Raw genomic sequence first — 15,228 nt, forward strand, 5'->3', positions numbered from 1 at the left:
CTTTTCAGTATACAATAAAGCAAAAACTGCTTTACTGTATTATTAGTGTCAGATTTATGGACTGGCAATACCTGTCATACTATATGCACACACTGTCATATCATTAGAAATTTGTTTAAACTTGACTGCAGGACAGTGTGTAGCCATATTGTATGCACACCTTGTTTTTTTCTTATCTATTGTGTGTGTGTGTGTGTGTGTGTGTGTGCGTGCGTGCGTGTGTGTGTGCGTGTGTGTGTGTTGAGTGCTGGCACTTTAGCCTATGCTGGTGATGGTGCTTGGCATTGTGTGATGCCAGTTAGTGTTTGGCGCCAGCTCATAGAGGGCATGGTGTGTGTTTGTGCACGTTAGGAAGGTAAGTGGTGTGACAGGAGAGATGAAATGAAAGCTATGAGAAAGGAAGTAGAGAGGAGACAGGACAGGCAAAAAGGGGAAGAGGAGAAAGTAATATCAGTGATGGAGGGCTGAGACGGGATAAACAGTGGAGGATAGAGGAGTGAGAAGGATGGTAGGGCAATGAGGGCAGACAGGCCTTGTCCCTGTGCCTTTGTGTGTACATGGATGTGAATCTGTACCTATGTCTTTTTGTGTGTGTCTGTGTGTGTGTCTGTCCCTGCGTCTTTGTACTGGCTAATCTAGGCGTCAGCAGCTTTTTGAGGCTTTTGTGCTGACAATAATCACACAGCGCTCCTCTTTTCAATTCATCAGCAACAACAACAAGGGATCACATGTCCCCTATACAGGATCCAGAGAGAGAGAGAGAGAGAGGGAGGAAGGGAGGGAGGGCATGGACTGAGGTAAAGTGGCCATCATGTTGCCTAGTTACTGCTTGGGTGGATGGTGATTTGTTGTGTGTGGGCAGGCACATGCAAAAGGTCAGCGCCCTCTGCACCTCAGCTCAGTGCAAATAGAACAGAGAAAAGTACGATCACACATTTAGAAACAACCCCTCCTCCTCCTCCATGATGTTTTTTCAAAGAATAATTTATTTCATGTTGCAGTGTGATGGATAAACAATGAGTAAACCACTGGTCAAATCTGTTGCAAGCATTAATAATAATCATCGTCATCAGAATAACATTAATAGGAATAATTATTTCAATTATAAATAACAGTATCAGAGTGATCAGAGTAATTATTACATCTATACAAGCTACAAATATCAGCATTTTGTTGTATGTTTTTTTTTTTTTTTTTTTCTGCTGTTAAAACTTTAAACACTTCACACATGATCTGGTTGGTGAAGCTGCCCCTCTTGGCTGCCCAGAGCACAGAGAAATAGCTGAAGTTACACTAGATGATAATTTGAGGAGTGACAGAAAATAATTACATTTTTGAATGTAGGAGAGATCCTATTTAAGAATACCTGATTTTTTTAAAAGTTAGATGTGCTCAGAATTTTTGTGATTTTTGTGACTTTTTTCTCAAAAACACAATCATGTATAAACTTGCTGCTCACATATTATTGTAGCCAATTTTGTGCTGATTACAGTGTTATCAGACTTTAGACATTAATATGTTTAAAAGACACTGAAAAAAGCACAAATGTCAGGACATGTCAAAATTTGTCCAGGGGCCCAAAACCCCCTCAGACCCCAGAGGGTTAACATGTATATTGCCAGAGATTAGCCTTGCTCAGAGCACCGTTCAAGAACAATACTACATTATATTTTTGATTGTGGTATGATAGACTTTGTGTTCAAAGAACCCAGTGAGACAGGAATGGTGAAATTTAGCATAAATCCACATAACTTAAAATAAAATTTAAAAAATGGTGTGAATGATACAACAAAACAGACAAATGAAGCTTGTAACAAGAAAAAACAAAGACATCAAAGTCATTCAGCACCAACCATGACCTAAATATCACATTCACACTGAGAGCACTGACATGTTTATTTTTTCCAGTATGTCTATACTGGTAAAAATCCAATTTAGGTTCCAGTAATTAAGTAAAGTATTGTATGAGTATAATGGTCATTCCTTTATTTGATTTAGGTTTAAAATAATCTTTTCATATTGTTTGTCTCAGGTTTGGACTCATGTAACTGACATAATGACAAAAATAAAATTGTAAACTTTTACTCTGGGCACCTGAAGGCAACACAAATCAAGAGAGGCAGCAGTGGAGGGGTGGGGCAGGGAGAGCCACACAGTCAAAACAAACAGCCAGTAAGTCTCAGTACAGTAAAAGGAAGAGGTAAAAAAGGTGGGAAATTAAGGAAATAAACAACTAAGTTTGTATCTTTGTCCAGTTTTTCAGGATTTGGGTTTGGGAATGCTACTGTGCTTTCCTATTTAAGAGGTGTTTGTGTTTGTGGTTGTGAGTGCACGTGTATCTGTGTGAGCGATTGAATGTTCATAGAAGAGAAGCTTATACAAAGGAGAAAAAAATACAGAAACATCACTTTTTTCAAAAATGTCCATGTAACTTAAAAACATCCACAATAAAAAGATTTTTGTATATTATCTTTATTTTTAGTTTGCTCCTAATCCCAGATCTTGGGCTGAAGACTGATCTGTCATCTTCCTGATCCCTTTGTCCCTGCAGTGAATGATGAAGAGTGAGCTTGGACAAGGTGGTGGAGAAAGAGAGGCAGGTTTTCAGCGAGGAGGAGCTCTTCTGTAAGTGCAAGGACCTTCAATTTTCACTGTTTTGCTTTTAATTTCTAAAAGTCTCTCCACACTGGTAATTTATGTGTCATTTGCCTCATGAGTCTGAGCCCCCCACGCTCCTTCAAGAGGAATATTTTTTTCTTAAGAAAAACATCTTTAGGGCAGTTGGCTTGTTGAAAAGATGGACTGACCACTCCAGAAACCTCAATGGAGAATCACTTCAAGTCTGCATTGCGTTACGAATGTCTGACAACTTCAAATGCATTTCACTAGAGATGTCAACCTAGTCTAACTCCGCACCCTCGGAGGCGTTTTCTTACAGTTTTCTCACGGTGCTTGTTAGTGTCTCTTGTTTGCTGTGCGTCCTTCGTCTTCCTAGTCAATCATGGAGGAGTTCTTGTAGACAGTTGGGGGATTTGAAGACCTCAGGAACTTCACTGTCAAGTTTGCAGATCACCTTGTAAATGGCCTTTTTCCAGGATGGGTCTGCATCTTTGCCAGCCACTATAGCATTGAAGAATTCACGAAGAGTCACCTGGGCAACCTCCAGGAATCGATCAGGAACCTGGAGGACAAGAAAATAGGAGTGAAAGGAAGTGGTGAAAGAAAGGAATAGAAAGAAGAAAGAAAGAAGGACAGATGTTTGTTTGAACTGAAGATGAACTTCACCTTTTCATTTATTGTCCTACAGTTTTTATGAGTGAAAGAAAAACTAGATACAGAACTAGATACAGAACTGTATCTAGTTCTGTATCTAGAACTTGTCTATGAGCAAAATGAAGTACATACCACATACTGTTAAGACTAAATAGAGAAGAATACAGACTTTTCCAAAAGAAAGTTTTGTGAAAAGGATACTAAGGATACTTCAGATATTTTATTGTCTAATCTCAACTTTTGAAGAATAAATGGTTTGACTGAGGTTATGTTTTGTAATAGGCTTTTCATATGATCATAAAAAGACACTATTCTGTGAAAAAGCCATATTATTCTTAGCAAAAAAATGTCACAAGAATTCAGAGTTTACTTTTAGAAAATTGATTGTATGGCTGAAACAGATCACAGAATAACGTGTGTGTATTTCAGATGTCCATATATTTCTATTCCTGTAGCAGCTTCTTCTTCTTCAGCAGTGAACTTCCCCAAAATGTACTTCCCCTTTCTTAACAGCACCCAGCTGTATGTGTGTTTATGGTGTCAGAGTTCCTTATGCACACACACTCCAACATGACAGATGACACACTCAGCTCACAGGTGAACAGTTGTCTGTGATCTGTCAGTGTGTGTGTGTGTGTGTGTGTGTTTAAACAAGAGTGAAGGGGTTGCAGGGATCCAATTGTCCTTTCCACATGCTGTCATTAAAGTGCTGTTTCTGTGTGTATGTGTGTGGATTTTAATGCTATGTGGGCTCATAGCAGTGTTTGACACCAGAACAATGCCACACAAACACACACACGCATTCACACACACATTTTGCATTCTTTCTTTTTTTTTCCTGCCCTTTCTCCTGAGAGCAAGATCATACAATGAAATTAAACAACCTGACTAGGATCATCTTCCCCCTCCAATTTTTTCCCCTTTATCTCTTTTTCTGCATGCAGATACACAACCACACACACTCTCCTATGCACACAGATTTACACACAAGCCTGACTCTTTTAGATGAGTACAGGCTTCTAAACAACCTAACAAACTCACACACACGTGTAGTCCAGCACAGTGCCGTCTGGGTATAACCCCGTCACGCGTGGCAAGACATGCCAAGGTTAGCCGCCACTAGAATGGATGAATCACCGTATGCACGCGCGCGCACACACACTTTAAATGATTCCCTGGACTCTCATATACTCTGTCTACTCTCACCTACCCTCTCTCTCTTTAGCTGGTCTCTTGAGACCACAGTTATTTCAGTGAGGCCCTCTATCTCTGTCTAAAGACACTACTGTACACACACATACACACATCAAGCATTTTAGGCAAAATCTCTGGCTATTTCAACTAGTTAGATTTGTATATACTTATTTTTCTAGTTTCTTTTTGTATTTCTCTTAGAAAACATACTGTTTACGTTATACTCTTCAGTGATATCTAAGAACATAGCAGTTGCGCTACATCGAGGTCAGCAGTTTTTCCAGATCATCTATGCTGCTTTATTTGGAGGTGAAACCGAAAGATAGTGCTTTCAGTATGTTAGTGATGATCCCTCAGTAAACTGCAAATATGGGAGGTCTAACCTGAACTCATCATTGAACAGCAATAATTAGAGTAAAGAATTTCAATATCAGGTCTAGCTTACAGTCTTTACCAGACTTTTCTTTTTAGTGATGTTCTCCATGTGAGATCTCCGCAATTTATTTGATGAAAACAACCTTGTTATTAGACATTGGGAAGGACTATTAAAATAAAATCCCACTTGTAATAAACATGAATTATTATTTTTAACTTTTTATGATTTTTTTATTTATTTAACTTTTTTAACAAAATGAAATAAATAGAGAATTAATGATTACACCTCAGCTGGTGCCAAACCATTAATGTAATTTTAAAAGGCTAAACCTTGTTTTATCTTTGCAAGAAAAGTGAGCCATCATCTACAAGAAGAGACAAATCCGTGCTTTTTTTACTCCTTGTAAACAGTCTCAAGATCTCAGACCTCTCTTAAGGTGTAGTTTTCCATCCCTTCTCTTCATCAGTAAAACACCCAAAATAGCTATGAAGCTGTTAAACAAAAACCGCCATGCACACTAGGATAGAATGAGGATTCAGTGACCTTGACTTTTGTGTTGCAGTGATGGATCTTGTTCAGCATGATCATTGGTGTGTTTTTAATATGTTTCAGGATGGCGTGCTGTTATCACTGCAATGGTGAGAGGACTTAAAGTGGTGAAACCAGACTACGAGGAGGAGAGGAAAGGACGCTGCTGAGTCACACAGAGGTAGGGAAACACAAGCAGAAAAATAAAATTAAAATTTAGCATGGAGGATATGCTGTGTCCAGTTTGGCTGTCAGCCTAGGGTGGACACAGACACACAAACACCGACACACGCACACATTTGGGTCCAGATGCCCAGATCTGTCTGGCCATCGTAAATCAGTCCAATAAAGAGATCTAAATTAGGCCATCATCAATACAGATGGGCCTGTTTCCCCAGTGTGTGTGTTTGTGTGTGTTTGAGATTTACTCCTGGCTTGAATCTTGTTTTAGTGTCTAGTTGCCAGGAGAGAGAGAGTGTGCAAGGAATGGGGAAAGTGGGAAAGAGAGAAAGAAAGGTAAAGAGGAAGAAAGACACTTCGTTCCCAGTAAACATAATTCACATGATTGCTTTGGTTTGGTGGGTAAATATTGGATGAAGGGAGGCTCAATTATTCTCTCTTCACTCACTCAAACACACACAGAAGGCCAAGAGCTTGTAAAGCTCTAAATCACTGCCCAACAAAGAGGCCTACTGGGACGCCCTCACTCCCTCTTTATTCCTCATCTTCACCCTTCCTCTCGCTCGCTTCTTCCATCCCATTTTTTTGGCTTCTGTGTCTGTTGTCTCTTAAAATTCTACTTTTTCTTATACTAAATCACAAGTTCGCTTTAATATTTATCTTTCATCTGACATGCAGACTAGTGATGTATTTTGAGATGTATGAAGTGGGAAGTACTGATGAAAACCATTTGCTACTTTCAAGTAATAATGCTACTTTTTCCTATTTGTGGTTTACTGCTTGTCCTCAGTCATTTTCTGCTGTGTGCTGTTTTAAATGTCTCAGTCTTTGCCTGTGATCATCATCTGTATCTGTCTTTGTCATATTTCTGTCATTGCATTTTAGCAATATTTACTTAATGAGTGAAAAGTATATGAAAGATAAAAGCCAGCTTAATCTCAAAACCAGAAGCTATTGACAAATGCAGCACTATGAACTATAAACTGTGACACCGTATTGAGCTAGAGTTAAAGTAAAGTTTCAGCAATATAAATACTAATTTCACTGCGTGGCGTGATTGGAGACAAGACATTGAGCATGAGCTGTGTTAGAGTTTCACCTCAAAAACTCACTAGATAACCTGGGGTTCAGAAGGAGTGCAGCAATAAGCCCTTAGCAACACTGACGTCTGCTTTTAGCTTGAAGTTTTTTCTGTGCAGACCACAAGCACGAAATGGCACTAAAATTAGTTTTAGAATGAAGGAAAGCCCTTTATAAAGTAGGTTGCCAGTACGTCTTTATGGATAGGCTGTCCCATTTTAAAATATCCCAAAAATTTAACACTGACTTAAATTACATACTCAGACATTAGTATATCACCATGTAGCAAAGACAGGTTTTTCTTGCCCCTTTTCATCAAGAATGTCCTCTCTTTGTCCCACGGCAGCACCGACATTCACACAGTGAGCAAATCACTTTACACAAATGTAAAATGCTGTAGTCACCCAGCTTTGTGTCTTCTCTCATAAAAAACCTTTCTGCCTAATTAAGACATTTCTCTGGAACCAAAGCACAGATATTATAGAAGCTATGTCAGTAGTGTTAAATATTCTCTGTGATTATTACCTACTTGCACATTTGGTCTGCTGTTCTAATTTTGATACGATATTGATGTTTATCTGTGTTTGCTGCTGCTGCTGCTGTTCGGTACAGCAACAGTAGCAACTGTCAGCCATTTAGTAGCTTCTTTGAAGAAACTGTGTCAATATCTTAGTGCAAATTACTGAGCTAATATGATAGAATTAAACAAGTTGGTTTCTTACATGTGTAGCGTTGCCTCAACAGCATACACTGGAAACCTATGAGGACATTGGAGTTAGTGAATGACAGAGCGTCTAGTCTTGTAAGGAGCTCCACCAGCACTGTGCTGTCTAATTTCATTTGTTTCCTTTTCACTTCTTTCTTCCTTTGCACCTTTAAACCTTGCTCACACTTCATCTTCCTGTTTTCTTCTCTAGCCCTTATCAGTTGCCTACCCTCCACTCTCCTATTTCTTTTCACTCCTGTCCCGTTTTCTTTCCACCTCCTTTAGTCTTTTCTCTCTGCCCCCCACCCACTTGTGAGTATAAGCCACTCCTCTTTCTCTCTCCATCTCCCTCCATCCAAAGGAACTAATGCTTTTCTCTTCACACTATCACCGTGAGACTGTGTGTTTGCATGCCCTCGGTTGACTCTACCTGTTCACCTCTCCATACGTCTATACACCTGCCTATCTCTCCTGTATCTTTCCATCCTCCTTCCGGAAAGACCCGTACACACACACTGTGTACGGCTCTTAAGAAATCAATGCACAAACACCATATGGTTGATTTTCAAGGTGTACAAACAGAGAGAGGCTGTATTTGTGTGTGTCTGTCATTACTTCTCTTTTCTGTTGTACTCACGCTCTGCCTGCCTCCATCAATGCAACAGAAAATGACACCATTTACTTAAGTGTGTGTACACATTCGCATTTGCAGTGTCACGTTTTTTTAATGCGTTTATGTGTATGTCATGATTGATCATTTTTCATCTTGTGTGTCCCTTTCAAATCTTCTTTCTGGTCTTCCTGATATTTTTTCTTTTTAATTTCAGGTGACCCTCACCCTCTCACACACCCACCGCACCACTCTCCACTTTGTTGCCATTCATTTGCTCAATGGCCTTGGGGTTCACTTTACCGTTGGTCAGTAGAGTATTTTTCTATCATCGAGACAACACTGGAACTCTTTCATCTGCTGCTCCTTCTGTGCACTGAGCAAATGCTGTGTGTGGTACTGGGTGGACATATCATTTCTGTGCCAACACACAAGCATCTGCTTCCTTTTTCCTTCTCTGCTCTCTCACTCTCACTTTCCCTGCTATCAGGCCTGGCTTTAGTCACACACACCCTGGCAGGAAAGTGCAAATACACACAACACAAGAATGGGGTATCCTTTCACTCTTCTTTGTTTTTTCCCATCAGCCTTTCTTCTTCAGCTGATGTATAAAAAGTGATTTTGAGAAGTAAAACCATTCAGAATTTTGTTTCTGTATTGTAGATATAGATGTAGTTGTTGCTTAAACGTCATACAACCATTTGTCAGTTGGCCTGAAATGCATGGAAATATTGTATGTGTTTTTCCATGATGTTCAGAGCTAACTTTAGTTCAGCTTTAAGTATTTTTATTTAAATGGAGACAAACATTGAAAAATTCATACTCTGGTCTCTTTGGAATTTATGCCACAGGTGGTGTGTAGCTTGTGTTGGCTCAGCACGTAGGACTAGGACCCTTGATGCTGACTTAAATTTTTCACCTGCATGTATTTACATGCTTTCAGTCTCTATCCATCTGGGGAAAGGAGTCTGAGCGTGTTATCACTTTTCTGGCTACATGCAGCCTAACTCTAGTTCAATATCCATCTTAACTGTCCTGTGTGATGGTGCAATGTCCTCCTTTACCCTCTAAGCTCATAAAGCATCTGTCCATGCTGCCTCTCCTACTGACACTCATGCTTGTTGATTGTTTATCACTGTCCTCTGACAAAATGTGACCATCTTTTCATGTTAAATTGAACTTAGGAGCATCTCATAAAACAACTAAATAAATCTGGGTGAATGGTAGGGCAGTGCAGTGGACTTGAACTCGATTCAAATTTACATTAACTCAGAAAAATAAAAACATGGGACGTTTAGACTGTGGGACTCTGATCTGATTCTGGAACATAACAATGAATAATACATTACATAGCCACCTACAATGAATATTGAATTATTAGGCCAGTGAAAGCACTTGGACTTGTTCAGGATCAGCTTACAAACAGCTCTGGTCAGGGCTTTAAAGCCTTTTCAGGGTTGCTTTAACACAAGATGTTTAGGGAATGTCAGGCAGTATTCCTTTATATTCATCATTTCTCCAGACAGGGAGTTCGGTTCTGTTTCTGTGCACTACATACTTGACATAAATAGCACAAACAACAACCTGCTGTTAAGTTGCTCTTTGAGACGGTCATCAGCCAGATAGCTGCTGTTTGTAAGAGAATACAGTTAAAAAAACAAATCTCATAAGACATTTTAGAGAAATAAGCAGCTGTTTGTTGACAAATATATTCTGACTTCTTTCAGAAAATATCTTGATTTCAGGCTTGCACATTTTTCTGCTAGCTGTCATTTAAACAGTGAAACTAAAGGTAAAAGTAGAGACTGGAGGTTCCTCCAGGACATCAGCAATATGTTTCCTTTCTCTGCTGCTCTTTTGTCAATCAGTCACTGATCTCACTGTCACCAGGACAATGACAATAAAGTTTCTCTTTGTTCAGACTGCATGTGACAGAGAGGAAGGGTCTGCGTCCTGAGATTGTGTCTTTGTGTGTGTGTGTCTGTTCTCACTATCTCTGAGTGTCTGTATCTTCTTTGTGTGTGCAACTGTTATGTGTGTCTTTGTATCAATGCACTCTGCAGTTTGTGTGTGTCTGGTCATACACGTGCTGTGCTTCCTTGGATTGGTGTGCGTGTTCTATGCTTCCTTATGTGTGAGTATAAGTGTGTGTGTGTGTCACTCATATAGGACAATAGCCTGGTTCATCTGACTGAGAGGCTGTAGACCACAAGTATCACATGACGGAGGCTGAAGGCCACATCTTTGTTACCAGGCCTATTGTTAAAGCTAAGGAGACAGCTGGAGCAAGGGAAGGGAATCACTGCATGCACAGCACACACAGACACACAGGAAAATCATGCACAGGCATGCACACACACACACACACACACACAAACCACCTCCTCGTGACTCCAATCAGGCTCAGTGACAAAGATGATGCCTTCTTCATCTCATACTCAATACTAAGACACACACACATGCTGCAAGCAGATAGCTATAATTATAGTGACAGAAAGTGGCAGGTGGCATTGTCTGTACCATACTACTCTTGGTGAACCAGTAAGACAGAAAACATGACAGGAAGAATTGGTTACTGAGTGCTTGTACTTATACAAACAATGCAAAACGGAGTCTGTGTTCACTTAGATTATGTGTCTGTGTGTACATTCAGTCTTGTTTCCTAGAAATGTACGTTCATGTACAACTAATCTGCATTAGGAAGCATTTGCAATCTAATACAATGCCAGGATTACTTTTTTTGTTTTGGCATTTACCATCAACATATTCAGTTGCTTCAGTTGATTTCCTGAAGACAGCTAAATGTTTTTGAAGAGCGAGATCTGGTGTCTTATGATGCTGTGGCACCCTTATTAAAGATATTTCTAGGCAAAACATTACATATTTAGTTTTCTGAAGTCCTTGGTACAAAAATAGTCAAATTAAAATATTGAAACCTGGTGTAAAGTATAATCTGCTTGAAACTTGGTTGCAGTAATATCTTTAATAGCAACGGCCTTGTAAAACTAACAACAAATGACCCTGAGTGAGTAGGTTGGAGTAATTGTCCAAAGTTTTACTTGTAAAATAGATCAGAGGTGGGGAAATAGTGAGGGGGAGGAAAAAAAAGCAGGACAGATGTACCATTTGTACCTCCTCTCTAAAGGCTGAAGCATTACTCGAAGTGTGTGCGCCTTCTGGGTAGGTTACAAATAGAAGACAAGAGGTGATGACAACAGAAAGACAGGAGGCATGGGGAAAAAAATTAGAAACCAAAGGCTAATTGAGTGAGACAGATTAATTTTTGATATTTCAATGTGTCTTCATTCACGGAAACAGCCCAACAGTTTGGACACGATACCAAAGAAATCAGCACCACTCTTTACTTAAAGCTGTAAAGTATTTTCTATTAGAGGAGAGATTCTAACAGAAAGCCCACTTTGAGAATCGATTCCTGAAAGTTGAACTATGCCCCTTTTTCAATGGACTCAAATGAAGAGGAAGCAGAAAATATGGGTGAATAGATGAATGAGAGTGAAAGGATGACAAAGAATTTAAAATGCCAGAGAAAGACATGAGAAGTTTAGCCTTTCATGAAGCGCTCAGCTTATGAAACCAGATAGCCCTGAAATGTGAGTGTGTGACCACTCTGTGGCCTCCAGGTGTGTGTACGTGTGCGTGTCATTCAAAGTCAAAGGACAGATTTTCGTAGCAGCCACACCCAGGGAGTGTATCTTTGCTTGTCTGATGAACACAAATGAGTATCTGTATCTGTGTGTGTGTGTGTGTGTGTGAATATATGTGTGAAGCACAGCTGTGCTGTTGGTGCTGACAGAGACTGCAAGGAGCCTTGAACTGGAAAGATGAAAACGTCCTCTAGACTTCATAAAAATGTCCCATTGTCCCTCCTTGCCCAATACACACACACACACACTCCCAAAAATATGAAAACTTCATCCCGTTCTGCACTCCAGGCCTTTTTTTTCACTTCACATTCACATTTAGCATGTGTGTGTGTTTTGGTAAAGTGTGTGAGAGCTGGGAAGTCTGTGCAAGTCACTGACGTGTCAGCCTGCTTCAAATATTGTATACACACTCTGGTAAGAGTGCCATGCCCGATGCTATTGGCAGATTGAACCAACAACTCATGAATGTGTTCTCGACAGAAAAAAGAAAAAAGGAAACATTTTTCTTTCTCTTGGCAGAAGGTAGAAGCTGACACCTTTCCCTGAGTGTCCTGGCAAAGCAAATCTCTGTTTTCATTTTGCCTCTTTTTTTTGAAGATGAGTCTATTCCCCTTCCTTTCCCTTTCTCTGGCCGCGTTCTTTTTTTTTTTTTTTTTTTTTTTTTTTTGGCTTCCTCATTAGTTAGTGGGCAGAGCTGCAATTAGGACAAAACTGTTTCAGAGACAAGAAAAGGGAGGAGAAGGAAGAGTGAGGAGACAGTAAGGATGGAGAGAGAGACAGAGGTAAACAAGAAAGAAAAGTTGAAAGAATGTGACTGGAGAGGAGGAGGTAATTAATGAAGCTGCTATAATTACTGGGACCTGTTTATGCCAACTTTAAACAACACACAAAAACTGACAAATTACCCTCACATTTCCACAGCAATAATCAACAATGACTGTTTAAAATGCTGGCCATGTATGTGGACTAATGACATTTTTTTCTTAGTGCCCTTTTTCTATTAATACATCGAACCTAAAAGCACTTTCTTATTTCAGCAGGTAGACAGTTTTCACTAAGATTACATTATTTTTCAATGAGGAAAACATTAAAAATGTAAATTACTTAACCTTTAACCCTTTAACCGAGGCCAGCTTTGACCACGTTCTTTGATGTTCTAGAGCATTTTTATTGTACAGACAAAAAGCTTTTGCAGAATGAAGATGTGGCGATGGTGCAGGACAAGGTGAGGGGAGAATTAGACAAGAATTACTTAAGAGAAAGGTGAAGAAAAAAGGGAAGCATGAAGGACTGGGGTCAAAAAGGACAATAGCAGAGGAAGAGACAGCACTGGATAGAAATGTAGGAGAGGACAAAGGTAAATGAGGGATAAAAGGAGGGAAGGTGACAGGATAGATTCAGCAGGAAGGGGGGAGGAAGGAGAGGGAGCTTTGAAGGAGGGGAGTAAGGGAAGGGGTGTGATGGGGACAAACCAAGGTGGAACTCTGATGCTAAATTTGGCAAAAGGAGGAGACTTCTATATGTGTGTGCGTGCGTGCGTGCGTGTGTATGTGTGTGTGTACGTATGTGTGCTGGAGACTTGCTGAATCGGCCATGGTTCCAGTTTCACGCCTCTGAGTTTGACGGGGGGGGAGAGGGGAGAGAAAGAGAGGGTCCCAAGCCAGTAATGTTCCCTCAGGGCAGACAGGCAAAGGTATGGAGGGAGGGAAGGAGGTGAACGAGGAGGAGGCAGGCAGGAAAGGGGACAAATTAAAAGCAGGAAATTTATACCTACCTTTGTAAATACACTATGATCATCATGGATGCACAAGTTCTTTTACTAAAATCCTTATTAGTATTTTCTACTGATGGCATTTTTGCTTTATAAAGCCATATAGGACTGTGGTGTTCAACATATTATCATGTTTTGGTATTGAGTTCCTCTTAGACATTGTATATAAATGAGAGCCTTGACAGTAGTTGTCATCCCTGGTCTTAGGTGTGGGTGTCAGTGTATCTAACTCCTGAATGGATCCTGGTCTGTTCTGAAAGGGAACTTTGTGGCATTTACTACCAAAGGTCAGAGTAAGCCTAGTTACAACCAACTTTACAGAGACACAAGCTTGTAAAGCTGTAAAGTTTTTTAACTTTACTGTTTTGCTTCATTCTTTACTATGTAAAGTAAGCCTGTGTTCTTGCAGTAATCTTACAAGAGTTTCCAGCATTTGAATCAGGAGGCTTTGTGCTTTGTAATGAGATCTAGTTTGGCTGTTGTGTGGTCTCTTGTGTGCATCTGGTTCTGCTGGGGTTGGTATCCCCTGTGTATTTGGCTTTAACCACATCGAAATATCCTCTTTTCCTGGGTCTGACAAATCTTCAATCCCTGTTTTATGGAACTGCTGTAACCTTGAAGACCATTACTTGAGAAAATTCATTGTCAGATGGACCAACAGTGAAACTAATCATTGGTTTTTGCCCAACATGAGCAGGCAAATGTCCAAAGAAAAACATTGCATTTCCATGGTTCAGTCAAATCTGCAAGTCAAACAATTACCACAATATGAAGTAGACTGAGACTATAAACAAAAATTGGTGGCATCTTCTATTACACCAAAATAAAAATCCCAAATCATGGAGGAGTTTTCAAAAGACTCAATAGTTGCAAATAGTATAATAATATAATATTTCAATGTAGTGACAACAAAAAATATAGATAAGCACTAAATTCAGCTTCTGTTTGCCAGTTGATTTTTATATTGCACTGAAATAGTGAAACTGAAATTGCTGCATGCAGGAATGGTGGGAAATCAGTTTATGGTAAGAAAGAAGAAGAATTTAGTGTAAGAATTACCTAAAAAATGTTTGATAAGAACCATAGTACTCAAACTCCTGACATGAATATGAACCTTACCCTGTATAGTACTTAAAAATAACCCCACTGAAGACCAGCCAAAATAAATACACACACACACTATTTGCATGTGTGTGTCTGTTTCCTGTACAGGCTCTTTACATATGCACCTGTGAAAAGCTACCTGACTTGTTATGCAAAGCTTGAGTTATTTATTCCTCCAAAACAACACAACTTACAGTCGTGTGTGTGTGGATATTTGTCTATGTCGTCATGTATTTAACCACCAACTAAGCTTCAGTATTTCTCTCCCTAAGCAGAAAGATAATTGTGTGTGTATGTGTGTGCGTGTGCTAATGGACATCTAAATGCTGCTGTTACTTTGGATAGTTTAAGGCCACAGGTCCCTTTAGACCAATATTGGGAGAAAAAAAAAAGTGAGCGAGAGAATGTGACTTCTGCAAATCGCTTTGACAAGGACACCCGCGCCTCAAGCGACGTCCTCTTTCGCCTCATCGAACACACACACAAACACACACATACTGCGACATCCACACCTCAGCAGAATCGTGAGGTGACTGTTGCGCTCTGAACAGCTGACTTGGTAGAGGACGTTTGTGTGAGTGTGTGTGAGATGTGCTGAATCCAGTTTTAATTCAGTTTTAAAAGTGAAATGAAAAATAAGACTTTTTCTAAAACTGTGCAGTGGATAAAGGAAACTTCACAATTGAAATATTTTGTAAATGAACAAAAAACAAAACAGTCACATATTGACTAAAGTGACTA

At 39.7% G+C, this 15,228-nt stretch overlaps 1 protein-coding gene across 2 annotated transcripts in view; it reads right to left on the reverse strand.

Moving 5' to 3' along the window:
• Positions 1–2,454: 2,454 nt before the first annotated feature.
• LOC113127502 (prospero homeobox protein 1-like) overlaps positions 2,455–15,228 on the reverse strand; it is a 31,458-nt gene continuing 18,684 nt past the window's right edge. For both annotated transcript variants that reach the window (XM_026302170.1, XM_026302171.1), the window contains exon 7: positions 2,455–3,181. In XM_026302170.1, coding sequence (XP_026157955.1) covers positions 2,996–3,181 — 186 coding nt within the window. In that variant the 3' untranslated portion in view covers positions 2,455–2,995. The remainder of the gene's footprint in view (positions 3,182–15,228) is intronic.

Source organism: Mastacembelus armatus, chromosome 2 (assembly GCF_900324485.2).
Source record: "Mastacembelus armatus chromosome 2, fMasArm1.2, whole genome shotgun sequence".
Taxonomy (NCBI): Eukaryota; Metazoa; Chordata; class Actinopteri; order Synbranchiformes; family Mastacembelidae; genus Mastacembelus; species Mastacembelus armatus.